We start from the raw sequence: 26,325 nt of genomic DNA on the forward strand, positions 1-26,325 counted from the left end.
TTGGGGCCTCATAATCTTTCTTTCAATTGTCTCCGGTATTCAGATTTGGCATTAAGATAATAAATATTTTGATAACAGTTAATCAAATGCTGCAAAATTCCGATACATCTCCAAAAGCGTCTTCATACAGCTTGTTTTGTCCAAGTTATTCAGTTTCCAATCACAAAAAGAGAAAGAAAAAAGGATAAATCTTCCCAAATAAGAAGCTGTAACCAGGAAACCTTTTGACATTTCTGCTTGAAACAACAAACTCAATAATCAATTAGTCAACAGATATATATATAAATATATATTGAAAGCAGGATTTTTTTTTTCACTTGTAGCTGCAACTCTGTAATTTCTTCTAATCTTAATTAGACATGAATTTGAATTGTTTACATATTAGGAGGTGTTGTCTTTTCAGAAATCAGAAGAAGACGTTATAAATCCATAAATCATGAGTTGGTGTTTACGTCTCAGGGATTTCCTCTCTCTGCTTTAACATATTCATGTGGTTAATTCCTCAGCTCTGGGTAAACCCTCCTGGTTTAGTTCCCAGCCTTCATGTACTTCCTCTCTACCTGTGCTTTCATCCAACCCTCCCCCCCCACTCCTCCCCCTCAGCGTTATGACCCACTTCTTACTTTCTTTCTGGCTCTCGGTGGCGGCCGAGCAGCTAATTCTGTTGCCAACTATAACAGTTTCTCTCATAATGAGGACGGGAAGAAAAGGAGAGGGAGAGATTACCTGTTACAGCGGCGAAGGAACGAGAGTCTCAGAGACGGTTCAGTTAAAGGAAAAGATAACCGTGATGAATATTTAATACTTCAGTGCTTCCCACTTAGATTTATGCACCCGTTAGTTCAAGAGTGATGAAAACATGAAGTCAGTACAAGTGCATGAATCTAAAGTTAATAAATCTGAAGGGAGATGATTCATGGGACGAGAAGGAAAAATCTGTTCAGTGACACATTGTTGAATTAATTTCTTTTTAGAAACATATTTGCCTTTTTGTGAAAATATTCAATAATTTGAACTCTGGGGTTTTAACTGTTATTTAAATGAAACCATATGAGAAATTTTGAGGGCAAATAAACCAAAAACAGGAACCGCTAAGAATGGATCAACACGACACGGTTTTCAATCATCTCCAGCCATGTGTTTTTTTTATAATCATGTTTTTTATGTCCAGATATAATATTTAAAGTAACTATAACAGAGGAAAAAGTTTGTTTACTTGTTTGTTTGTTTGTCAGCAGGATTACAGCAAAACTTCCGGCCCGATTTTCATGAAACTTGGTGGAAGCGTGTCGCACGGGTTGAAGAAGAGCCTGTGAAATTTTGGAGCGGATCCAAATCACGAGGCAGATCCATGAATAATTTTCTTTCATTTAACTTTCCTAGATAGATTAACGTGGCCTACTAAATGGTGCGTTCACGAGCACCTGGGAGACGGGAAAAGCTCCAACCTTCCGAGTGGGAGATGACACCTGAACGCCTCTTGAACCTGGACCCTCCCTCTTGGAGAGCAGGAGGTATTTCGTGAAGTGCCCTGAGGTGACTTGTGTTGTCATTTGGCACCATGCCAACACAAGTGAACTGAATCCAGTAGATGGCAGCAAACTTGTGTTGTGACAAAACGTAGGCCGGTCTAGAAACACCACGTCACCATCGACAGGTAGTCACGTGACACTTCGCTGTATTTTAACATCCTCCTAATAGTTTTGGAAAAAAATCCAGACGTATATAGAGGTCGCAGATTTGCATATGAAGAGTCGGCTGTTGACCTTCGGTTGAAGGTTTTTGCAACCTCTTGGTTTCAGTCATAAAGATTTCATAAAGACTCAAGTTTGTAGCACAGCTTCTGACTTTGTCGTCTCCCTGCAGCGTTTTTTATTAATGAAAAAAAAGTACATTGGAATTCCACTTAAATATTTTCCTGCCATTTTAACCCCGATAGTTGTTTTCTTTTAATTATTCATACGTCACCGCACATCTCGTGTACCTCACAACTCCATTAAACACTAACTAGTGGATGTACAGTTTTGTATCTCCCGTTCGGGGGATTATAAACCCCCATCGTGGGGTGTGAGCGTTGCACGGCAGCTGTAGACCCGACAAAATGGCCGACAGTGTTGAGTTGCTGTAGGGCGATTTTGTGTGGAAGCAGGAAGTAAATGTTTTTTTCAGCCCCCAAGAAACCGAGCCTGAGAGGAGAGCGAGCTGCAGAGAGGTGCGACCGCGGCGTCGCACTTTATTTCCCAGGTGACGGGACGCTACCGGCTTCTCAGATGACCGGCTGAGGTGTCAGTGCATTAGTGTAAATTATGAGTGGAACAAAACACCCGGTGTGTCCTGGCACAGAGAGGCTGAATAAATATGTCAGGATATCGCTCTCATCATTATCGTGGCTATCTTTCTTTGTTGAGTCTGACTGTCGGCCATTAAGGCGACTCCACCGGCTCCTGTGCAGAAGCCGCGCGTCGCGTCCTGATGAATCCTTTCTTAACTCGCTGCTTCTTCACTCTCATCCAATTAACGGCGTCGGTCCGAAGCTCGAGTCCGATGAGCAAAAAACCTGCTGAGCACTCCGTCGATATACGTGGTCTCCATCAGTCAGAGCCGGCAGATGCTCAATTCAGAGCAAACCTAATTTAAAAAAAGCCGATAGATCTGATGGTGTAATAGTTTTTAATAGTGTGTGTGTGTGTGTGTGTGTGTGTGTGTGTGTGTGTTTGTGAGAAAAACTTCCGTCCGCATGAGTCACGGACCGAGTGAAGAGGAGGACAGCCCCCGCTGTGTGGGGCCCCGATTCATTCACATCCATTTTCTAAATGTGCAGCTTGGTGCTAATGGATGATGTTAATGAGGCACAATGAAGTGAAGGCTGCTGGAGGTTTTCCACTCTGAAGAGCGCCGACGTCAGAGTTCGCCTCGTGACCTTTCAGCTGGAAGCCTCGCCACCGTGCCGAGGTACGATGCCGTGAGGAGGCATTTTTGCTCATGAGGTGTGTGTGTGTGTGGGGAGGGAGGGGGGGGGGGCAGTGGATATTGACATCACTGGATTATAGCTGAAAGTTTGAATGTTAGATTGTTTATAAAAGTGTTCGTAGCTTCTGCAATACCACCGAGTGCCACTAGAGCTTCAAAAAGACCTGTTTTTGGGGGCGTGTCTGTTTGATTGACAGGCCTGTGGTGCAGTCAGGTTACAACTATCAGTGGGCGGGACGTAGTATCGTCAGGTTTCCAATCAGATCACTTAGATTCACCGCTTAGCTCCTCCCCCAGCTCATCCAAATATGGTCACTTCCTGCTCCGAACTAGCAAAAGATGGCTACGAATAAAATCCGAAGATCGAGGAGAAAGATGTGGAAAAATGGAAGACGTGGTTCTAAATCCAATAAGAGCACCGATGTTAGAGGTTAACGGATCCCAAACTCCCACATTGTTCTTGATAAGGAAGAAGAATCCATAAAAAGGAGAAATATTTTCTCTGCAATATCAGACATAAAAACAATTTCAGGAGGGAGTCCAAACCACATAAAGAAAAAGCAATAAAGTGTCAAACAGTTTAGGGTGTACAGTCGGTGAGATTTAGAGGACGAGCGGTTGAAAGTCCTCTCGGAGGCCGTGAGATGGAGGCGAAGTAAATCCAAGGGCTCGTTTTGTTTTTCATCACTGGATTCAGAACCGTTGATTTCATCGTGATCAGAACCGACCGGGTTGTTTTTCTGAAAAGCGTGAGGGTATTTCTTAATTCTTATATATCAGCAGCACTAATCACCCCGAGCAACGAGAGAAACATCTGTGATCCTCCACACAGGACCCCCCCCCCCGCCCCCACAGTTGAACCCCCTCGTCCCCGACTATTAAAGCTCGCTCAGCTGGCGTGTTGCGCTTTTCTAGTTGCTACTCACTTCAGCTCCTCAGTACAAGAAAAGAGAAAAGCTCCTTCTCCACCCACAGCACCCCCCCGCTCCTACACCCCCCCCCCCCCACACACACACACCACCCCCTCTCTGTGTATGATAATAAGCATTGCAGCAGTGGCTTCCCTCATCCCTCTTATACACATTCCTTATTCATATTTCAGCGGTGCGCGCGTGTGTGTGTGTGTGTGTGTGTGTGTGTGTGTGTGTGTGTGTGTGTGTGTGTGTGTGTGTGTGTGTGTGTGTGTGTGCGTGCGTTGATTTTGGGGTGTAATTGTTGGATTATAGGAATGAAATCTGTTAAAACCATTGCTCGCTTTAATTGACGTGTTATTTTGTGTTGTTGGTAATTTGCTGGATAATCTTTTTTTTTTTTTTTTTTTTTCTCTGATATGTTTCTGAGATTCTGTGAGAAAGAAGAAGAAAAAGGAAGATTTATTTTTCATAGCAAAAAGAGTCAAACTCTGAAAAAACATCAAAGACGAGGAGGGGAGGGAGGGGGAGGGGGAGGGAGGGGGGGGAGTAGGGATAGAAAGGAGGGGAGGGGTATGCCCTGTATCCGGGTAATGATGGAGGAGAGACAGAGAGGTGAGGGAGGGAGGGGGAGGAGAGGGGGGTGGAGGAGGCAGCCAACCATGGACAGAGAAAGAGAGAGAGGAGAGAGGAGAGGGGGGCGCTCTGAACAAGATGGGAGGAGGGAGGGAGGGAGGAGGGAGGGACGGGGAGATCGGCGGACCGAGGAGATAGAAGTGTTACTACAGAGCTGCTGCTGCCGGAGGAGGAGGACGGGGAGCCGAGGATAATGCTCCATCCCTCAGCGTACAGCGGCACGCCGGACGCCTCGTAATTTGTCGTGGTGGTGGCGGCGGCTCCGGAGGAGGAAGAAGAAGAAGAAGAGGAGGAGGAGGTGGAGGAGGAGGAGGAGGAGGAGAAGGCGCTTCATTGTTGCAGCAGTGATTGTCATTTTTTCTTTTCATTACATCTTCCTCGTACTCACTCCTCATTCCTCTGCAACTGGCAAACCGCTGGGCGACCCCCCTCACCCCCCCCACACACACCAACTCCTCCTCTTCTCTTTTCTACTTCTTTTTATTTTTTTCCCTAAAGGAGGAGTTTTCTCGTGTTTCATCCGGGATTGTATAGAAGACAGTAAGAGTCTTTTTCCTTGTCTCTCTTTTCTTTTCTTTTTTCTGTTTCTCTTAAACTAAACTAAAGAGCAGAGGAGAGCGTGATGTCTCTTTTCTTGATGTTTGTGGAGATGATAGTCGGGGAAAGGGTGTATGTGTGTGCAGCGGGGGGTGGGAGGGGTGGGGGGGGCGGGGGGGGGGTTGCATGTTCAAGTTTACTGCATTGATGTGAAACATTCATTCTGCTGCCACATGGCTGTGTGAAGGAATAAAACAGCTTCAGATGAGAACAGAAGGAGCACAAAACAAACTGAATGAAAATCTAATAAAACGGCCTCAGAGAGGGAGGTGCTGTTTGCAGAGGATTTTCCTCCTTGATGCCAACAGATCGACTCCGTCTATCCCGGGTCCAGCAGGCAGGAGAGGAGGAGGAGAGGAAGAGGAGGAGGAGGAGGAGGAGGAGAATGAGAACGTTCAGAGCTTCAGATATAAAAGCTACTTTGTCAGCTTTTTAGTTTTTTTTAGATTTCATCTGTCAAACTGAGTTCCACCCACATACATCTGCATGTTGCTGGCGACGCTGCAGCTCGCTGCTCAGTGTTCAGAAAAAAGAAAAGAAAAGAGGTAACCATAGAAATGTGGCTGCAAGTCAGACTTTACGCAGGTGAACCTCGGCGTTGAAAAACGCTCTGATGCACCACAACATGTGTTGGATTTCATAACAGGAGCTGCTGTCCTCTCACTTTGAGCCCCCCCCCCCCCCCCCCCCCCCCCCCCCCCCCCCCCACACACACACACACCCTCCTCCAGCAGGAAACATGTGTTCTGGTCCATCATCATCATCATCATCATCATCATCATCATCATCATCTCCATCGTCTGTTGTCTCGGTTTTTAAACTCAACATGATTCCATGTTTCTGTTTACGGAAGTGAGAAGTGAAGTTTAAGTTGTTTTTGGAGGTGCAAGAGAGACAGACACACAGTCATAGTAGCTCACACATACCAGTATTCATGCTGTGTGTGTGTGTGTGTGTGTGTGTGTGTGTGTGTGTGTGTGTGTGTGTGTGTGTGTGCGTGCAGAGCAGATCATCAAACCAGACAGTCGGCGTTGAATTCATTCCAGTGAAACCGAAAAATAACAAAAACACCATCAGTGTGCGTTAATGTTGTTTTTTTGAGAAGCTTGTAGTGTGTTGATGGATCATATGTTGGTGAACACACACACACACACACACACACACACACACACACACACACACACACACACACACACACGACTCAGTCTCTGCTCTGATTGGTGCTTTTATTTAGCACCAAACTTTCATACCTAGTTTCCATCCACATGAACATGATTTCATGATCTATTTGTGAACGGTTAAATCAGATCCGCATCACCGATCGACAGCGTTTATCATACGTAGCCTCAGCTGCTCGATAAAATCTCTCCAGAACACTTTATTTCACTCTTTTCATGATAATTTTTGGCCTCGTGTCTGAGCTGTACTGCAGTACCTGAAGGCATCTCGTGCAGCAGCAGCTACTGATAGCCTGCGAGGCCTTTAGGGAACATCAGTGAATTGTAGCGTCTGCCGATAGCTTCCCTGTGAGGCCTTTAGGGGACATTTGATAATTGTAGCTACAGAAAACAATAATGTTTCAGTCTCCCCTTTTAAAGTGCATGCAAATTTAAGATTTGTAAAATGGATTTTATAAAACTGGTATCGAAAAAAGTGTCAAAGTCAAGTGTCGGGATCAAACTTTTTTTTTCATGATACTCAGCCCTGTAGTTATGAAACAGTTTTCCGATAGAAGTTAAAAAGTAGGAAGTTTGATTTAAGACGAGTTTTAATGAATTAATGAATCCGTTTCTTCACTGAAACAAGCAGATGTTTGTTCAACTCGTCTTCTGACCGGCCGATCAACACGATGCTCGAAGCCTCCAGCGAGACTCTGAAGTTTGGAGGTTCAGATCTGAGCAGCTGACTTTTTTCTGGTGTCTCTCGGAGCTCCAGCGAATTCGGCCGGCGGAAATGGAGTTGATTGGACTCATCGGGCCGACGCGGCGTCGAGGGTCGATTAACTCGACTGTCCGAGTCGTTTGTGCTTCAGACGGCGTTTTGTCACCAACGAGCCTCGATTCAGCGTTCGGCTCACGTCAGCGGCGGGAAACACAGCTGATTCCTGTTTTCTCTGAGGTCATCATTTCCTGTCTCTCTCCTGGTTTTATTTGCCCGAGTGGAGCTCAACTTTTTCCCTCTCAATATTTGCTCCAGCGCTCAGAGGGGAGATGTAGTTCATAACTCCAGATTTAGCCATCTCGTTCCCTCCCTCCTCTTTCTCTCTCTCTTTTTATTTTTTTATTTTCCATCTCACTCATTCCTTCTCCATTTCTTGCCGGCGGTAAACGACCGATCTGGGACAGACGGGCCTCCCCTGTGCTCTGTCCTACTTCGGCGTTTGTCCTCTCTTCTTGTTTCTCCTTTATATCCTTTTTTACCTCCGTCCTCGTACCTCCCCGTCGCTCCCTCTCGTCCCCACTAATCATTTCCCCCCCGTCCTGCGACGGCTCCGTCGTTCCGGAGCGATGGGTCTGTCTGGTGTTAGTAGGCCGTCGGGGTGTTTGGGAGATCGAGGCGCTTGTCATCACTTGCGCTACTTTTTTTTTTCTCCATTTGGCGGGATGCGGAAAATTGCTGCTCGTCGGTCAGGAAACGCCTCCCCTTTGATTTGAAGGGAGGTGACGGCGAAGAGGAAGTGCAGCTTCAGGGTTTTTTTTTTTGTTTTTGTTGGTGTGTTGGAACGTGTTTGAGCCACTTCTCTGCTAGCTGGAGCTCCTGGACGATATATTGGCAGAGCAGCGTTATGGGTTAAGACCGGCTTATCACGGGTAGGTGGGAATCTGTGCTGGCAAATGTGCAAAACAGAAATGAGAGCTGTGGCTGGGGTACAGTTTTAATGTGTTTTATTAAATCTAGTTGAATATATTTTCCTTTTCCTGGAAACAGGCCGTCCTGATCTGTTATTAAAACGCAGCCATTTTTTCAAAGGTCACCGAACGTGGCACCGTTTTCTAAGAAGAGGCTGCCAGGAGTGATTAAATAGGTGAAGCTTTGCTGTGGTTCTTTTTTATTGAATTTAATTTGGTAGAGAGGAAAGGTTCAGGGACATTGTTGTTACGAGACAGGTTTACTCTCTAATTTAGAGTTTTGATGAGGAGGAACATTGGCCGAGTGATGGAGGACTCTCAGCCACAGAGTGCCGGGTCGTTCCTCTGTTGGTGAGCTGTTTGTATGTTCATCATCTCATTTGCTAATTTGCACTAAACTGAAAGTACAGTTGTGGCTGATGTGAAGTCAGAGTCTTGTGTTCAGTATTGAGTACCCGTTTATCACCTAAATTCGTTGACCTCAGGTTGAAACTACTGGAGCAGCCTTTAACCAATCAGCATCGACCACCATATACCGTATGTTTTTTGCCCCAAAACTCGTAATTGTTGAAACAACTTGGTGTTTCCAGACCCAAATTCACTGTTTAGATATTTGGGTCTGGCGACACTCCAGAGGGAATCGTTTCCAGTTGTTGGATCCTTTCAGGCCGTAGACCTTGGGTTCATTTACAAACTACTGGAGCAGCCTTTAACCAATCAGCATCGACCAAACTTTACCACCGCTGCAACTATTGACTTCAACATCACCGTGCTGGTTGCTGATTGGTCCTCCCTTCAGAGTGGCTGAGGAGACGTTAATGCAAACAGGGTTTCCACACCATAATCACAGCAAAGACTCAAGCTGTGTCACGATAGGTGGGCGGAGCCAGGCTACCAAAGGATAGGTGGGCGGAGCCAAGCTACCAAAGAACTGAGCAAATTAATTATTTCGATCAAAAAACTTTATTGGGAACACAAAAACTCTTTTTTTTAATTTATTCTGAGGATTGTTGAAATATTTTTAAAGGGAAGTCTTTTAGTCGGACAACCCCCCCCAGCCCACTCTGTTAAATTGTCCCTTCACAAACAGACCACATCTGTCACAAACACTCACATCGCTGACAGTAATAAGATTCTGGAGGTTGAAGAGGTGGAGGACTTTCGGCCATCATAAAATGCACTCTCAGTTTATTGGGGCTAATTGCACCACCGAGAGGCGAAGGGGGAAGGGGGAGGGGCAGGGGGAGGGGGAGGGGCAGGGGGAGGGGGAGGGAAGGGGGGAGAGGGGGGGCTAAGTCCTCCCCACAGTCACCGCTGCATCATCAAAATGGGTTTGCTATATTTAGCAGCAGCAGCAGATGCATGGCGGCAGCGACGGCGGATCAGAGCGGAGGGTGGGGTGTAATGTGTGTGTGTGTGTGTGTGTGTGTGTGTGTGTGTGTGTGTGTGTGTGTGTGCACGACTGAAGCATCTGCCAAGAAGATCTGATGTTGCATTCAAGTCATGTGAGAAAAACAGCAGATATGAGGCTGCTACTTTTAAAGCCCTGTTTAGTTATCAGCTTTCAGGAGGTAAAAAAATGACTTCCTGGAATCAGCAGCTGAAACATTAATACACGAAATGAAATGAATGACTTTAAGTCTTTGATCTTTACTCTTTTTTTTAAATTTTTATTTTACTTGAACGCCCCTTTAAATGAATTTTCCACGAGTCAGTGACTTTGAAACGGTGGATTTGTTGCATTAACAGCGAAATACAAACTGTTGTTAACAGCGAAGGAGCGTTGAAGCCAAAATCCTCCTCAAAAACTCAATTTGGATTCTTCGTCTTTGATCTGAAATGAGTTCAAACACACAAACACATCCATGTTTCTGCTGGAAATCCTAAATTTGTTCTGTTATTCCCATAAGCCTTGAAGTGCAGCGGTACAGACTACAGATGGGATCGTGAGCAGCATTCAAAAGACTCGCCTCCAAACTACGACTTTTCCTGCCTCTTTTTTTTATTTTTTTTCAATTTAAACCAAACAGTGAAGTGTGTGAGATCCGTGTGTGTGTGTGAGCTGCAGAAATCAAAAAGCCTTTGTTTCTGCTACGCAGGAAGAGATGGAAGCTCGTTGCTGCACGTCACCTAATGAATGTTAAGATTTGTGGATTGTTTTGTGCCGTCAGCTCGGTTTCCTTCTCGCGGTGCTGTTGTGGGATTTCTGCTGATGTCGTCGTTTGTCGGATTCTTTTGTGCGAAACTTCCAACCGGTGACTTTCTCCGTGTGATCGAGAGGTTGTCGAGCTCCTTTGTTTTTTGTCGCCGAGACGACGGCTGCAGCCGATGGTAAAGAATGAAAATGCAGCGTGCTCCATTCATTTAGTTTTCCTCCCTCTGCCACCTCTGGAGGTGTTGAACCGGCGCTCGGCCTTTCTGCCTCCGGATCACTTTACTTGTAAACCGGTCTGCCGTCGAGATGCGACGTGTCCTCTCTCTGTTTTTGTGATTTGATGATGAGTCGGTGGTGTTGAGGCCAGAGAAGGTTTGCTGCATTAATAATGGAAACACAGCTGGCTGTATTTATAGTAACAGTGGAATCGGGGAGGAGGGGGTGGAGGGAGGGGGGGGGGTTCCCTCATGGCGGGCAAAGAGGAGAGAAGAGGAGGCGGGGCTTATACCCAAAAATGCTCGGTGGACAAACATTTACACAACATACTGACATGTTTCAGCGAAGAGCGACTGATGACTGGAAAAGTTCAGTCCGACCGACATGAAGGAGGAAGAGAATAAAACCGGATAACAAATGGACGACACGCATTAAAGGAGATCCAACCTACAGGAGCCGGGTGATGTGAGGACATATTGATCGGCCTACATAACTTAGATTAAAACAGCCGTCACGTGACGTGTCGGAGAGCAGGGCGAGGAGGTGAAGCGGTTTATTACGCAACATATATATGTATATTTATATATATTTAAATTTATTTATAAGCAAATAAAATGTTTCACATTCTAGTAAAAACAGTTATGCTGCAACGTAAACGAAACCAACAGATGTTAACTACATGTGGAGTAAAAGGTGTAACAATCGCCTCTCACGTAAACATGAAAATATTAAGTAAAACGTCCGGTTTGATATTTGATTGTCGTATCAGTGTTATAATAAATAGTAGAAATCTGCAGAGAGGTTTTGAGGTGGATATGAAACGCGTGGTGTGAGTGATCGTGGAACCACGTCGGGGTTAAAGAGGCGTCCCAGTAATGGACCCGTTTGCGATGCTGAATCCATTTTCTTCCTCGTTCTGAAGTCTTGAAACGACTCGACCCTCCTGCAAGAAACGCTGACTCAGCTGCTTCGGGCCGCACGGGAGCTTAAAGAAACTCTCGGCGCGTCGGTCAGACGAGACTTTTTTTCTGACTAAACGGTGACAGCTCGGTCCGGATGTCGGCGCCTCTTTTCCCGCCTGTTTTTTTTAATTTTAGCTCGGAAGGCGTTGCGTATAAAACGCTGCCTTTTTTAAACTGGTGCGAGCTGCAGCGCTCGTCGCCGGTCGTCTCCCGGCGGGTCCGGATCAAAAACAAACGTTCCCCCACCGCTTTACGTCGACTCTGCTGACGCTCGGCACTTTCTGACAACACTTCAGAAAGACGTGGAGAGAAAGCAGAGCGGCGGCTCCGGGGAACGTGACCGCCGCCGCCGCCGCCGGCGAAGTGCTTTCTTTAGAAAAAGAAGAAAGAAGGGAGAACCTGGAGGTCGTCACATGGTCGTCCTCGCCGCCCGCCGCCCGGAGCGGGCGGAGCAGCATCCACCTTTTAATATTTCACGGCCCCTCATATGTTCAGGCGGTCTCCTCCCCTACAGCTACTCCCATTGTGCTTTATTTATTCAGGACCCCCCCCCCCCCTCCTCCATCCCCCATTGTGCTGCCAACTAATAGCCCCATATTGGCCCCTCAGCGAGGCCCCAGATCGAAGCGGGCTCCTCAGATCAGTGTGATTCTGGGATGTTACTCAGCTCGGTGCAGATAGCTGCTAGCAGAAATGGGATTCTGTACCGTCCCGCAGAGATTTAGTGGCGATGACGAATAAAACTAATTAATTAGCAGACTGTTTGACTGTGATCTCGGCTCTGCGGCTCCCTCAGCTGATCGACTGTGGAGAATAGAGTCGCTTTCTAACGAACACAGAGGCCTCGTTCACATCCTGGAGATAAATACTGTCACACTTAGTTCATCCATCCACACAAAGTCATCGCTACGATCATTTTTCAAAGCTGATGGATGGTGATTACTTGCTGCTTTTCTCTCTCGTGTGTGATTGTTAATTAAATATCTTTGAGTTTTAAACTCTTTTAAATGGGATTAAACAAGATATCTTCAATTTCTTCTCGTGACACCCGATGGATTTATAGGAAAAAGCTGCTGCAGTGTTTTCATGGTTTTAATGATCCATGAAGGATCTCCTGGTTCCCAAACACGCTTCCATCTCATTCTGAGGGTGTTTTTGAGTTTTTGAAGTGGCACAAATCTGAAAAGTAACTCCCTGTTGTGCTTTCTTAAACATGCAGGCCTCTTTCACACACTTGTGTGACTTCATGCTGTTTAACCTGCAATCTAAAACTCAGTGTAAAATCTTACACACTAAAAAAAAACAACTTTCTTATTATGACATTTCATTCGAATCTTTGGAAAATGCAACGCAAATGCACGACTTTTTAAATCGCCAAACATTTCCATATTTAGTTTAGTGTCTTGTCTTAACAGATGCAGTAAAACCTTTTAGCTTCTTAACGTTAAAAACAGGACCAGAGGACCTTTTACAACTCGCTCTGGTTGCATCCGGCTGCTCGGTGAAACCGGAGAATCTGACATTCATCAGCTGTCAGGATCTGACAAGTAAACAACCCGACCTCGGTGTGATCGATAGGGAAAGCAAATGAGCCGCCCGGTCGCTGAGGGACGTCTCCTAGAAACATCTGTGTACAAATCACCATCACGAGTGACCTCACCACGTTTCCAGCTGCGGGACAGAAAAAACATCTTTATAAATTACTGTCGCTAATTATGTTTCGGTCCGACCGCGCCGTCGTCGCTCGCGGTTAACATTCATCACGTCGACCTTAATAGTCTGGAGGAAATAAAAACGCGGCTCGGACTGTAAAGTTCCCCGAGAAAAGTCACGGCGTGGCCTCGGTAGCCCGAAGTAACCACGGTTTGAACCACAGGGAGAAAACAGGCTACGAGGTCAGTCTCGGCCCTCAGGAGGAGCTCACGCTCCGTTTCCTTTCTCCGCTCGTTGTGTCGTTTCAGACTCACTCACATCTTCACTGTAAAACCTCTAGACGGAGATATCTCAACAAGTATTGGATGGATTACCGTCTCATGGTAGAAGATGAGTCCTGAGGTCTTCTGTGATTTGATGACTTGACTTCGATAAGCTTTACCTGCAGAGTTTTTCCAGGAGTTTCACAGAACTTTTCTGACAGCTGTACTCGTCTTCGGATGTTTCGCACCAGAACGTTTGAGCTCACATTTTTACGTACAAATCTCGGGAGCCCGGCAGCAACCTGTTCTTCTTCTCATGTTGTGTGATGGCGGCTGGCAGGCAGCTTTTAGTTGATTCCCGCCACCTTCTGACAGGAGTGGTGCATTACAACCAGGCGCCAGTAAAAACTGCCGACTGTCGCAGATACTAATAGTTTTTTTTTAATCATATTATAACAACTATTCAAATATTCGACAATCGTGTCCTATCACTCAGGACTCACATTTGTTCTTCCTCACTAAGCCACTCAAAACGATTTCATAAACAAAATAGAAAAATGCTTTCATGCACTTGAAATAAACAGCAGCTGAGAACCACTGCTGTTGGAGTATTTTTCTTCGTGATACGCTCCAAATGAAAACTGTTTGTTCGGATTTTCCTCAAACGTCGACATTTCCATCGACCCCCTATGGTCACTTGTGTGTTGTGCAAAAATGGGTGAATGTTTACTTGCAAACATTTGGACTATGAGCATGGTAAAGATTATACCTGCTTCAGGTGTTCCTGTCTGCGGGTCGAGCGTACGAGATGGACGGTACGTTGGAGATTCTGGGGCACCAAAATGTCTTTTTTTTGGAGTCGTCCTGACCCTGATGCTGCAAGTTTGCGTGATGAAACCGGCTGTGACGCTGCTTTATGTCCCCTCCCCTCTCCTGCCCTCCCCCCCACCCCCCTCTCAAACTCCAGCCAGGCTCCTCCGCCGGCGCTCACCCCAGTTTAATTGCATGAGGGTCAGTTGCATCGGAGCGAGCGTAGAGCACGTGGCCTCGCTCTGCTTCACTGCAGCTCCCACGAGTTCGGGTAGTTCAGGTTTTTGTGTGACGTAACAGATCCCACCGGATGACCGGAGAGGTCAGAGTTCACACGCGTCATTAGCTTTTTTTCCACCATGTGTATCCTACTGCTACATGGGGGGAGAAAGGGAGGGGGGGGTGCATGGCGGTGCATGTGAGCCCTTGCAACAGGGTGTGATTTCTTTTTTCGTGTGTGTGTGTGTGTGTGTGTGTGTGTGTGTGTGTGTGTGTGTGTGTGTGTGTGTGTGTGTGTGTGTGTGTGTGTCTCGATGTCAAACAAGGAGGGGAGGGAAAATTGGCCGTTCCAGTTTCGTGGCAGGAAAGTGGGGCGATCTGTTCTTTGGAAGTTTCCCAGTGAAATTTCCTGGGGACCAAGACACTGAAAATATCTCTCTATATCCACACTATGTCCTACATAACAAGGGAGGGTGAAGAAGAGAGAGAGAGAGAGCATGCGAGGATACGTGTGTTTGGAGGAGATCTCAGTCGTTTGACGGCATCACAGACGGCTGGATGGAAGCAGGTCGAGACTCAAGTCTCCTCCGATTCTTCACTTCTGTCCCACGTAAACCTCTCGTCTCCGGCCCGTCGCTTTCCAGCGATCCGCAACACTTGTTTGTTTGTGTGAGACGGGATTTAAGACGGATTACGTTTCCACCTGGTAACCGAGTTAACAGACACAGATCACAATCCAATATTCCCACTTTGCCAAAAACGCAGCTTTGCTCAACGTGCCACTTTCCTCCTGAGAGCTTCTTCGTCCTTTTATAAAAACAGATGTTAATGTTGTTGATTCGAGTAAATTCTGCAAACGATGCATCTGAGCGCTCCGGCGACCAGCCAACGCGAACGTGTCTTAACCTTTCGGGGGCTCCTTCTGACGGGACGTCGGCTCCAGATGTTTGAGCCTCTTCCTCAGTAATAAACTCTATTTGAACTTGAATGTTCTAAACGTTGAAGTGCTTCACATAAAATAAGCCATTAAAACAAAAAAAACAAAAACAATCTGTGAATTCAAACAAGCCTTTAACATCCAACAACGCAATGATGGTATAAATAACTATAAAACAAATTAATACGGGTTATAAAAGAAATAAGATTGGATCCTTAAAATCAACTAAAACTAGCAGAGACTCCGATAAAAGTGTTTTCAGAAGAGATGTTGAACATCAGGATTTGGTGGTAACGTAAGGCAAGTTTATTTATAAAGCACCTTTCGTACAAAGCGACCACCCAAAGTGCTTTATGAGGAGACATTCAATCAAATATAAAAAAAAATGTAAAAAGATAAAAGACATGATTAAACAATCAAAAAATAATTTAACAATAAATCCTGATTTATTTGTGCACTAAGAATTCAGAGTATAAAATGATTCAAACTGAGCTCAAATAAAAATGTTTTCAGCCTCGATTTAAAAAGTTGTTCATGTTTGGTGCTCAGCTGCTGTATCAGTTGATGATGAAGGTTTTGTGTTTTTACTATTAATTCATATGTTCAAGACTTCCAGTTTAGAGCAAAACATTACTGCTGAACGAGGACGGATCAGACGCACATGAAACAAACCCAGGAGGGTTTTTTATTGGTGCTTATGAAGAGCAGAAACTCATGACAGGAAGCTGCTCCCACAAACTGCACAAGAAGACGTCCAGCCGCGTATCAACACCGACAGCCTGCGTGTGAATAACACCACGGCGGCGTCTGAAATATGAAACTGAAAAAACAAACACAACAGATAAATAAGAGAGCTGTCAGATGTTTGCAGGAGTACAGATGAAGCTTCGGTGACTGCAGCGGGGCAACAACAAAAAAAGTCCATTAACTCACCGATCCGAATCACTTAGCATGCACGACGAACTCGGCCCGTTCAGCGCTTATTGATCCGAGCATGTTTTAAAGAATTAAATTACTACATTTAAAAGGAATACTTTGACATTTTAAAGGGATGATTCAGTTTTCTTGCCAAGAGCTGGATGAGAAAAATCGATCCTGCTCTCACGTCTCTGAGGTAAACATGAAGCTACGCTGCCAGCAGATAGCTAAGTTAGCTTAGCACAGAGTGGATACAGCGGCAGGAAGCTGCTCCATCTTGAAGGTACCGAAAGGATCCCGACTGGGACATCGAAAGATCAATAAATGAAGGACGTGTTAAGTTGGGACTTTTAGATGTACTTCTTGGTGGAATTTGTCACTTTTGGACGAAGCCGAAGGAAAAACTCTGACGCAAGATGGCGTCCCATGAATTCCTCCCTTGGATTCAGACTCTAAAAACACATATTTGTCTTGGATCTCTATGCTGTTCTTTTCCCTCTCTGCTCTCCCCTCATTCCCAACCGGTCGAGGGAGACGGCTGCCTTCCTCCGAGTCTGGTTCGGGCTGAGATTTTCCTTCCTGTAGTTCTTCCCTCTCTGGTTGCTCGAGGGGCGAGCGGGCTTCATGCGGTTTTAAGTCGCCGAGCCGGAACCGAAAGCGTTAACGGTCCGACCTGAAACCGAAACGGTTCTCCGAGGAAGCCGGAGATAAACACCTTTTATTTTTCTGTTTTTTACAGACCGATACAAAAGATGATTATTATCACTTGTTGTCATTAAGTGATATGTAATCACTCTATCGGCCCTCTTCATCGTCGCTCAGACACACACACACACACACACACACACACACACACACACACACACACACACACACACACACACACACACACACACCGTTTATTATGAAGGTCTTTTATGTGTGAGTCACGGCTTTTCTCTCGGGAGCTGATTATCACTTTCTCTCATCATTTTCTCTCCGTCCTGACCTGTCCCGGTTTAATTGACGATGAGTGATTCTCTCAAAACTTTGAGGTCTTTTTGACTTCACCTTTGGGTTTTTTTCTGCAACATAAATAAAGAGCTAAGACTGCGTGACAAACAGGTCTGTCACGCCATCCACTTCTCCATTATTATTCCAGAAGGCTGATGATCACTGCGTGGTGTGGGTGGATTTTTTTTTTACTGAACAGCTTCAAGGTATGTCTGTGCAATAAAAAAAAACAACCTGCCTTATGCCTGCTTGAAGAAGCTCGTCAAATAAATGTCGTTACACCGTCCAGCCGAGCGTTTCAAAGCCAAACAACAAGAAGGAAATCCTACAAAAAAAATTGTGTGACTCCTTTCAGGTTTTTTTTTGGCATGAAAATGTGTAAAAAAAGGCACAAAAAAAGTGGATATCAGTGTTGGCTCTGGCTTTTGGCAACTTTTGTGATATTCGTGGTTCAACCTGACCTTCATCCTCACCGCCTCCTCTTCCTCCTCCATCTTCTCCTCTCTGCTCTCATCCATGTCGGCCCTGAGAGTTCCCACCTCTGATTTCACAGCCACCTCTCACACTCAACTCTCGTCCTTCTTGTTCTCCTTCAACGCTCCTTTGTTCCATCACATCTCTGCAGCCTTATCTTTTTCTTTTGTGTCTTTGTTCGCCTTTCCTCTCACTCTTCTCCTGTCTTCTTCATCCATGTGACATTTTCTTGATATTTTTTTTTTTTACCCCCTAGCTAAAACCTTACACTGGATATAAAAGTGTTCGTAGCTACCGGGTCTGAAAAATTAAGCTAATGCGGAAGTGTCTTCAGCTGCAATACCAGCGAGTGCCACTAGAGGTCGGCTCCAAAAAGCCTCCGGCTCCATAGACTTCCATTCAACTTCTCTCATCAAATCCAAAGTGAATAAAATGTGTCCATCAGTTATCTCGGTGTTGTTAGCTAAAGTCACTCCTTCTTATTAGTTTTCTGGAGGTCCATCTGAAAATAATCCCTCATTCATTAGAAAAGAAGATTCAAGAAGACCTGTTTTTGGGGGCGTGTCTGTTTGATTGACAGGCCTGTGGTGCAGTCAGGTTACAGCTATCGGTAGGTGGGACGTAGTATCGTCAGGTTTCCAATCAGATCGGTCAGATCCATCACTGGCTCCTCCCCCAGCTCGTCCAAATATGGTCACTTCCTGCTCCAAACTGCTCCGAACTAACATCAACTAGGTTGATGAAATTTTGGACGGACTTTCATGATCCTTAAAGCACGAATCTTTCAGACTTTGGCGATCTTCTAATGTTTCCTGTAGCGCCACCAGCTGGACGACTCTTCAGATGACTCAATGTCTCCATATGATAATAATTTGGTACAAATATCTACACTAGGTGGTGAGAGGAGGACCTTTAAGATCCCCTGACTCCTTCTAACATCAGGATATTAGATATTTATGATTCCCAGATGAATTATCCTTACAAAATTCAATGCTCCTTTTCTTCTTTCCTCAAGTGCCATCATTAACACGTGGTTTTAACCTTAATGGATTTCCCAGGATTTATTTGGCCCTCGTGAGCTGTTACACACTCTTAATTTTCCTTCTTATATTCAGTATCTCTCTTCTGCTCATCTGTTTTCTCTTCCTCTCTCCCTTCCTTTTGTCTTGTCCCCTCCTCTTATAGCTTCCGTTATCTTTGATTACTCAGCACTATGCAAAAATATGGATTGTTCGCTGCCATTTATTATCATACCTGCTGTAGGTGCACGCCTCTCTGGTTGGTCAGCTTCCTGACGAGGCTGCAGAAAGCTCGCTGCTTTCTCTTTCTTTCTTTCTTTCTGTCTCTTGTCTCTTTTATTCATCAACCATTTGGTTTCCAGCCTCCTCTCTCCTCCCCCGTCGTCTTCTCTCTTTCTGTTTAGTCTCACAAGCTTTCTTCAACTTAATCCCTCCGGCGCTCCGTTTAAATGGTCAGAAACTGCTTGACTTAAAGTCTCATTTATCTTATTTTATACTGACAGGAGGTGATTTAACCTTTATGGGTGATTTTAAATGTTAAAGCTGATCAAAAACTCAAGCGCTGCAATTTCAGGTACTTCCATTTGGACTATATATTTTTCTCCATTACATTAATTGTATGATTGTAGGTTGTAAATGTTAATATTTTACATGTAAAACACATGTTGAATCATAAAATTAGACATTCTAATCTGGAGTTAAACAAGCCAAAAGATGAAGAAGCAGGAAGACAAATATTTACAATGCTACTTAAAGGTAAATGCATCAATAATATGAATAATTTTCCATTTCTTTTCTACATTAGTGGGTGATACAGTCCGGATGTCGTGCTCTACAGTTTGCTGCACACTCGTCTGTTTCTTTATTAAACAGCCTTTCAAAAATTTGGGAGACTGAAACGTCACCAGCGAATCAGTATCTGTCACACAAAGTTTGTTTGTTTTGTGAGAAGTGAGGTCAGACTGATATATTACATTCTGCAAAAACACAAAAGAAGCCAGTTGACAAGCTGTTTAGCCTGAAATTCAGGTTTTTCTTTTGTCAGAACGAGTGAAGCACTGCAGCGCTAATTTCCAATTTTCTATAAAATCCCTTTCATTTATTTCAGGTTTTACCTCCAGACAGCAGAGATCGAGGTACAGATTTCTACACGGGCATCAAATAAATGATTATTCATAAAAAAAAAAAAAAAAAAAAAAAAAAAAAAAAAAAAAAATCCTCGGAGTGAGCTACATGATAGAAAGGTGTAATAATCCCTCCCTCACTATCTTGCTTTTATTTTTTTTTTTAAAGAGGAATTACAATTTTAGGACATCTTAGAGGGAAAATATTTTGCCTCATGCATGTAACTGTTATTTTTGTTGTTGTTTTAAATTTCCTTACGCCACCAAAGCTTTTTATATTCTTTATATATTTAGCTTTCTTGTTGAGTGGGGCAGCTGCTACTTGTTTCCCGCTCAGTGTCCCACGAGGAAAGCCTCGACATTATGTGTGTACAACATATTTTTCCCCATCACAGCGTGGCTCTCATTCCCCCTGTGTCTCTCAGTGGCCTCATCTTTCACACACACACACACACACACACACACACACACACACACACACACACACACACACACACACACACACATACACACACACACAAGTGCATTTACAATTTAAAGTCGCCTCATTATTCTGATATTCATTCAAAGTCAAATGAAAACAAACTTGATGCTGTGGTTTTTTTTGTCGTACAGTTTTCGGCTCAGCGGTAAACGAGGTTTCTAAATCTGCCTGTAAAATCAGAACTCTGCAAAAGTGATAATTACAGACACTCGAATAAATTTGTGAAATTACTTTCAAATGAGAATTTTCCTCTGTTTTTGTTTGTTTTTTTTGGTCGCTTTCCTCGTCCCTCTCGCCGTTTGTTATTCAGCTGTTGGGTTCTGTGTGGAGCTGTCCAGAGTGTAGTGGTGCTGAAAATCCTGAATACAGTGTGCCAGAGCCAAGCAGAGGCCTTCAGGGACAGATCTGTTATCTTGCTCACTGGCGCTCTGAAGTGGCTTCTCAGCTCCCTCAGGGACAATGGTGAGAGCCAGAGTGTATGTTTTTATATATATATATATATATATATATATATATATATATATATATATACATGAAGTGCTGATGTCCATAAGGAGTGTCTGTATTGCAGACGTGAGCCGTGTACAGGCGAAGATTATTAGTCCATTGATTTTTTTTTTTCACACAGCTTCCAGGCACAATTAACAATTTATTTTTCATTCAGCCAGAAACTGCAACGACAGAATTATCTCACATGTATTTTAATAGATTTTTGTTGCTTGTAGTATTTAAATTATTAAAAGATATAGACTTCAGGAGCTTTAGCACAGCAAGATTTAAAGCGTAGGTTTTTGTTTGTGCTGCCCACAAAGCCGCATTGTTTAGCACGACCGAGAAATATGAAAGCACTTGGATGTAACATTGTTATTTTTACGTTCGTATCTGTCGTGAGGCTGAGTTTGTCCGGACAGAGGTGCAACACAGAAAATTACGGAGTCATTTGAAAGTCAAAGACAAGAAAGATAATTTAGCAAAGTTTATGTGTTTGGATGAAGATGTCACGAAGAAAGTGTCCAAAAGAAACATTTTCACCTGCTGGATTTTGATATTTCCTGCGTATAAATAGCACGAATCAGTTGACATCATTATACTCGGGTCTCCTTGGTACAATATTTGCAAAAATACAGTATTAACTGTCTTCTGACGTCCTTTACATCTATAGAAAAAAGAGGTTTCTCTCTTTAAGGTTTTATTCTCAATCTTAGAGTGTAAATTCAGCCTCAATAATGCTGCTTTTCATGGTTGTTAATTTACATATTATACTGTGTGGTACTCGCCTCTAAAGTACTACAATACTATGCCCTTAGAAAGCTATTCCAGTATAGTAATAGTATGTGGCGTAGTAGCTGGTGTGTCACAGAGACAGGAAGTCTCTGAAGGTTCAGACGTCTACAGGCGACGGGATTCTTGAGTCTGGAAGCTGAAAAATTAACAGCAGAAGGAGGTTCATTCATTTGTGAGGTGTGAAGAGATGTCATCATGTGATGAGGATTAGAAGCTGTGCTTGAAGTGGGAGAAAGATTAAAAAAAAAAAAGGAGTGCCAGTTATTCCCCTTATTCACATGTTGGCCGTCAGCAGAGAATCATGAAGTGTTGAATTCTGAATTTCTACGGTGAATAAAAGACTCTTGGAGACTTACGACATTGATTTATTTAACCATTTGAATTATTGGAATAAAAAGAGGAGGTCAAACCTGTTATGTGGCTGGACCGTGTATGAAACACCAACGGGCTTTTTATTTTAAACGAGGGGCTTTTAATTTGTAACAGACACAGGAAGTTGTGGCATTCAGCAGACTAGTAGTGACTTCAGCTGTTTTGTTTTATAAACTCTGGAGGTCATTCAGGTCGTATTAGCTGGTTGAATACTTGATGTGTGCATACATTTGGGGAAATAAACAACATTGTTCATAATGAAATAAATAAATCTTCACATACTCGGTTTGTTTTGGATTTAAACTGAATTCTAGCTGCGTGTATTTGTGCTAATGTTACATTAACTCCTCAGTGCGAGCAGAGATGGTAACGTTAGCTTGCTTTTTCTGGCCTGCGTTTAGTGCTGGTTGGTTGGTTGGTTAGTTAGTTAGTTAGTTAGTTAGTTAGTTAGTTAGTTGGTTGGTTGGTTGGTTGGTTGGTTGGTTGGTTGGTTGGTTGGTTGGTTGGATGGGATTTGGACTTTTTGTAGCTCTGCTTGTGTTATCATCTGCTGTCTTTGTGTGCTGTTGGAGAACAACATTATATTCATGAAACTCTCTTTAGACTAGCTGCCGACATTAAAAAAAAAAAAAAAAAGGAGGCAGGCGAGAACAGGAACAGGTGAGCGTCACGTAGTGCCTCCTGGGAAATGTAGTTTATTTAGGGCCTTTGTGAATCACCCAGATAACCTGATATGGAGAGAACAGAAAAGAGTTCCAGCAGCTCGTGAGAGAAAGTCCCGGAGCACCAAAGAGTAATCTGTAGAAGTGTGAGTACAGGCCCGCATCAAGCACTAGTTATAGAGGTACTGCGTGTTTGTCTGTTCCCATAGAGACCAGAGTTTTTATACGAGGGATGTTGACGGACCTGGACACAGCTGGAGAATAATTCTGCTGATAAACTTCACCTTCCTCATCAGTTTGTCTCTGTTCTGATCGAGTGTCTCTTCTCCTCCCGTGCAGGGTCTATCTGAGAACGATGGTGTTGCCACTGGTACCGCCCTCTCTGTCGCCATGACGATGCCGTTTAGCCCCCTGTCCAGCGACGAGGAGCACCAAAGGATGCTGGGAAACAATCGACATCTCTACCCCGGGGCAGAGGACGAGGAAGAGGAGGAGGAAGAGGAGGAGGAAGAGATGGAGGAGGAAGAGCGCGATGACGTAGGGGAAGAGGAGGAGAACGGCGAGCTGGAGGGGGAGGAGGAGGACGAGGAGGAGGAGATGATGGAGGAGGTCAGGCGAGGAGGCCTGTCGAGGGGGGGCAGGGGCGAGGGACACAGGCAGTCCGGGAAGCTGGCGGGACGACCCGCCGGGGACAGACAGATGCGGGCGGGGAACCCTGGACACACAACGAACCCCTACTCGTCCAATCCCGGACCAACGCAGCAGCAGCCGGCCAATCAGATCCAGCAGCAGCAGCAGAGGAGGCTGAAGGAGCGCAGCGGCAGCTCGGTGCCATCTGAGGACGCCCACATCGCCATGATGGTGTTTCGCATTGGCATCCCAGACATAAAGCAAACGGTCAGTTGCTGTCGCCGCACACACACACACACACACACACACACACACACACACACACACACACACACACACACACACACACACACACACACACACACAGAAACAACCACTGACAGGTTCACAAACAGGACTGGCTGACTACATTTCCCATCGGCCTCAACGATGGGTGACCAGGTGTCCCTCTTTGCGTGGGACTGCACAGCATTTCTATCCCTCGTCCTCTTGATTGACTCCAGTTTTCAAAAGTCTTGCAGTTAGGATTGACGCTTTCACTAAAATCTGGACGTGCAGTTGCTACGGAAACGTTCCCCCCGAAACCCAAAGACGGTTGGCAGACAGGTCGGCGAAACAGCAGCTGAAGTAGCTCAGGTTTTACCGCACCGTGCAGCCTCCCAGTCAGGTCAGGAAACTGTGACGGCAGCACCGCGTAGAAAACATTTACTGTGTAACTTCAGCTTCCTTCGTGCAGTCTGTATTTACTGTCCGTGGGAGTTCGGAAAGATAGAAAATACAGATGCGCTTGTTCAAGTCCTTCACATGCAGAAAAGGGACCAAATTATGTTTTAAATTGGATAGACAGCAACATTTTAGACGACCTCTCGACCCCAGTGTGTTACTGCTCCTTTAAAAGCAAACAAACAAACAACAAAAGAGACAGATTTTCACCATTTTGACAGCACGTTAGGAAAAAACACCATAAAAATGCACCTGAACTGATCATTGAGTGGGTGTTAGAAGTTGGATACGTGGATAGATTTCCTCTTGCAAAGTAAAAACCTCAATCAAAAGAAACAGAAAGTTTTAAAGATGCGACAACAAGGAAGCCGCCAGGACTTCAAAAGAAACGTTTGTCACCTCGGGTTTTTCTGTAGAACATTTCTGCCTCCGTACTGACTCGACGTACGGCCGTCTCTGGGACTTTGGACAGCGGCGGGTTTGTCTTCCGTGACCTCGAGGACGATCGTCTCATCACCCGTCTGAGCAGATGTGATCAGTTCAGTCAAACCAGGACACGCTGCAGGTCTCAGAGCATCGGCCGCATTGCTCTCTCTCTGCATCACCAGCAGAAAAACTGAGAGAAGTGCAAATACTTGTCAGCAAAGTAACTGATCTGAGAGAGAGACTTTCAAGGTGACCCAGCTTCCACAGAGGAAGAAGAGTGAGGCGAAGAGAGAGAGAGAGAGAGAAGCAGAGCCAAAATGTGTGTGAGAGCAATCAGGATATGTGGCAAGAATTTGATTTAAAAAAAACAAAAAACACTACAAGCAGAAAAAAGGATCCAAAGAGAGTCAAAGAGAGCGAAGCTGGAGTGAAGAGAGCTGCTGGCTTAATGTTGCCAAAGAGCTTTTAAATGGTGCAATAAAACACGCCGTGAAAAGCCCTCTTTTTTCTGGGGAGGGTCGTTCAGAGTCATTGATGGACCGATCTGCCGTCGCTCTCCGTTTCCCAGATGCGGTCTTCTTACATCAACTCCATCAGGAGTGTTTCTAAACCACAAACTCCATATAAAAGTGGACGTAAGCTTCCGGCTCTGAAAAAAGAGGCAGATGTGAAAGTGTCTTCAGCTGCAATACCACCGAGTGCCACTAGAGGTCGGCTCCACTTCGACTCCATAGACTCCCATTCAACTTCTCTTGTAACATTTTCAGTCAATAAAATGTCTCTATGATTTAGTGAGTCAGTTTTGCTGGTTTAAGTCGCGCCTTCTTTTTTTTTTTTTTTCTGCCGTCCATCTGAAAATAAACTTCAACAATCTGTGTTTTTGGGGGCGTGTCTGTTTGATTGACAGGCCTGTGGTGCAGTCAGGTTACGGCTATCAGTGAGCGGGATGTCGTATCGTTGAGTTTCTAATCAGTCCAGCTCGCCCAAATATGGTCACGTCCGGCTCTCCAAACCGCTCCGAACTAGTGAGATGGCGACGGCCAAATTCTATAACTCGAGGCTTCGTAACGGGCGTTCGCAAACCAACGGGTGACGTCACCGCTGCGTTGCCGCTTGGTCTAAACGGACTTCACGGCTGCACAGTTACTAACGCTGCTCTCCCGCACTTTAACAACACATACAAATTTAAACATTAGACATATTTCTGCCTTGTTTTCTCCTCTGATGAGGGATCGGTTTCCTCCATTCAACCTCCTGCGATGTGCTCATTGATCGCTTCACAAATCATCAGCAGGAACATAAAGCTGCAACAGAAATAAGCGTGTTTGTTGCTGCCTGTGTATGTACGCATGTCCATATTTTATATTTACCATCGCAGTGCACTATAAATGCCTCACTCAACGCTTCTTCCTCCCTCTTACTGCCACGTGATTTATTATTGATCTGTGCATGGGTGTTTTCAGCAGCGCGCGTGTGTGTGTGTGTGTGTGTGTGTGTGTGTGTGTGTGTGTGTGTGTGTGTGTGTGCGTGTGTGTGCTTGCTTCTGTGTTTTTTAGATCCACCCCTAAATAATGCATTTTCCTCTAACAAATCAGCATCAAAGTTTCATTGTGAAGAAGATGGATAAATGTGATTGCGGGGGACGAGAATGCTCGCTGGCAACCTGGGGGTCAAAAAACTTGATAAATTTGACAGTCACATAAAGGTAGATTCACAACAGATGGAAAAACGGTGGAGACGGAGAGCAGATGAAAGTACAGAGAAGACAGAGATAAAGGTAAATGAAAGTAGACAGAGGTGGAAGTAGATCAAAGCAGATGGAAGGTAGCAGAGAGGTAGTTAAGGCCTCCGAGTTAGAGATAGATTCAGATGGATAAAGTTAAACAGACAAATAAATAAAGGTGGAATGAGACATAAGTTACACAGAAATAAAACAGGCACTTCAGGGAGGGTTTGAATACAGACTGATGTCGACTTTGAAGCGATATTTTACGTTGATTTTCTGTATCTTTTGCATTTACGTTTATAATTTGTAAAA

General features: G+C 44.7%; 1 protein-coding gene across 1 annotated transcript in view; it reads left to right on the forward strand.

The window, feature by feature from the left end:
* Positions 1 to 4,653: 4,653 nt before the first annotated feature.
* shank1 (SH3 and multiple ankyrin repeat domains 1) overlaps positions 4,654 to 26,325 on the forward strand; it is a 55,729-nt gene continuing 34,057 nt past the window's right edge. The window contains 2 exon segments of the mRNA XM_069165213.1: positions 4,654 to 5,057; positions 22,848 to 23,405. Coding sequence (XP_069021314.1) covers positions 22,899 to 23,405 — 507 coding nt within the window. The 5' untranslated portion in view covers positions 4,654 to 5,057; positions 22,848 to 22,898.

Source organism: Embiotoca jacksoni, unplaced genomic scaffold (genome assembly GCF_022577435.1).
Source record: "Embiotoca jacksoni isolate LCO1_2020_lvr unplaced genomic scaffold, fEmbJac1.0.p SCAF_34, whole genome shotgun sequence".
NCBI classification, from domain to species: Eukaryota; Metazoa; Chordata; class Actinopteri; family Embiotocidae; genus Embiotoca; species Embiotoca jacksoni.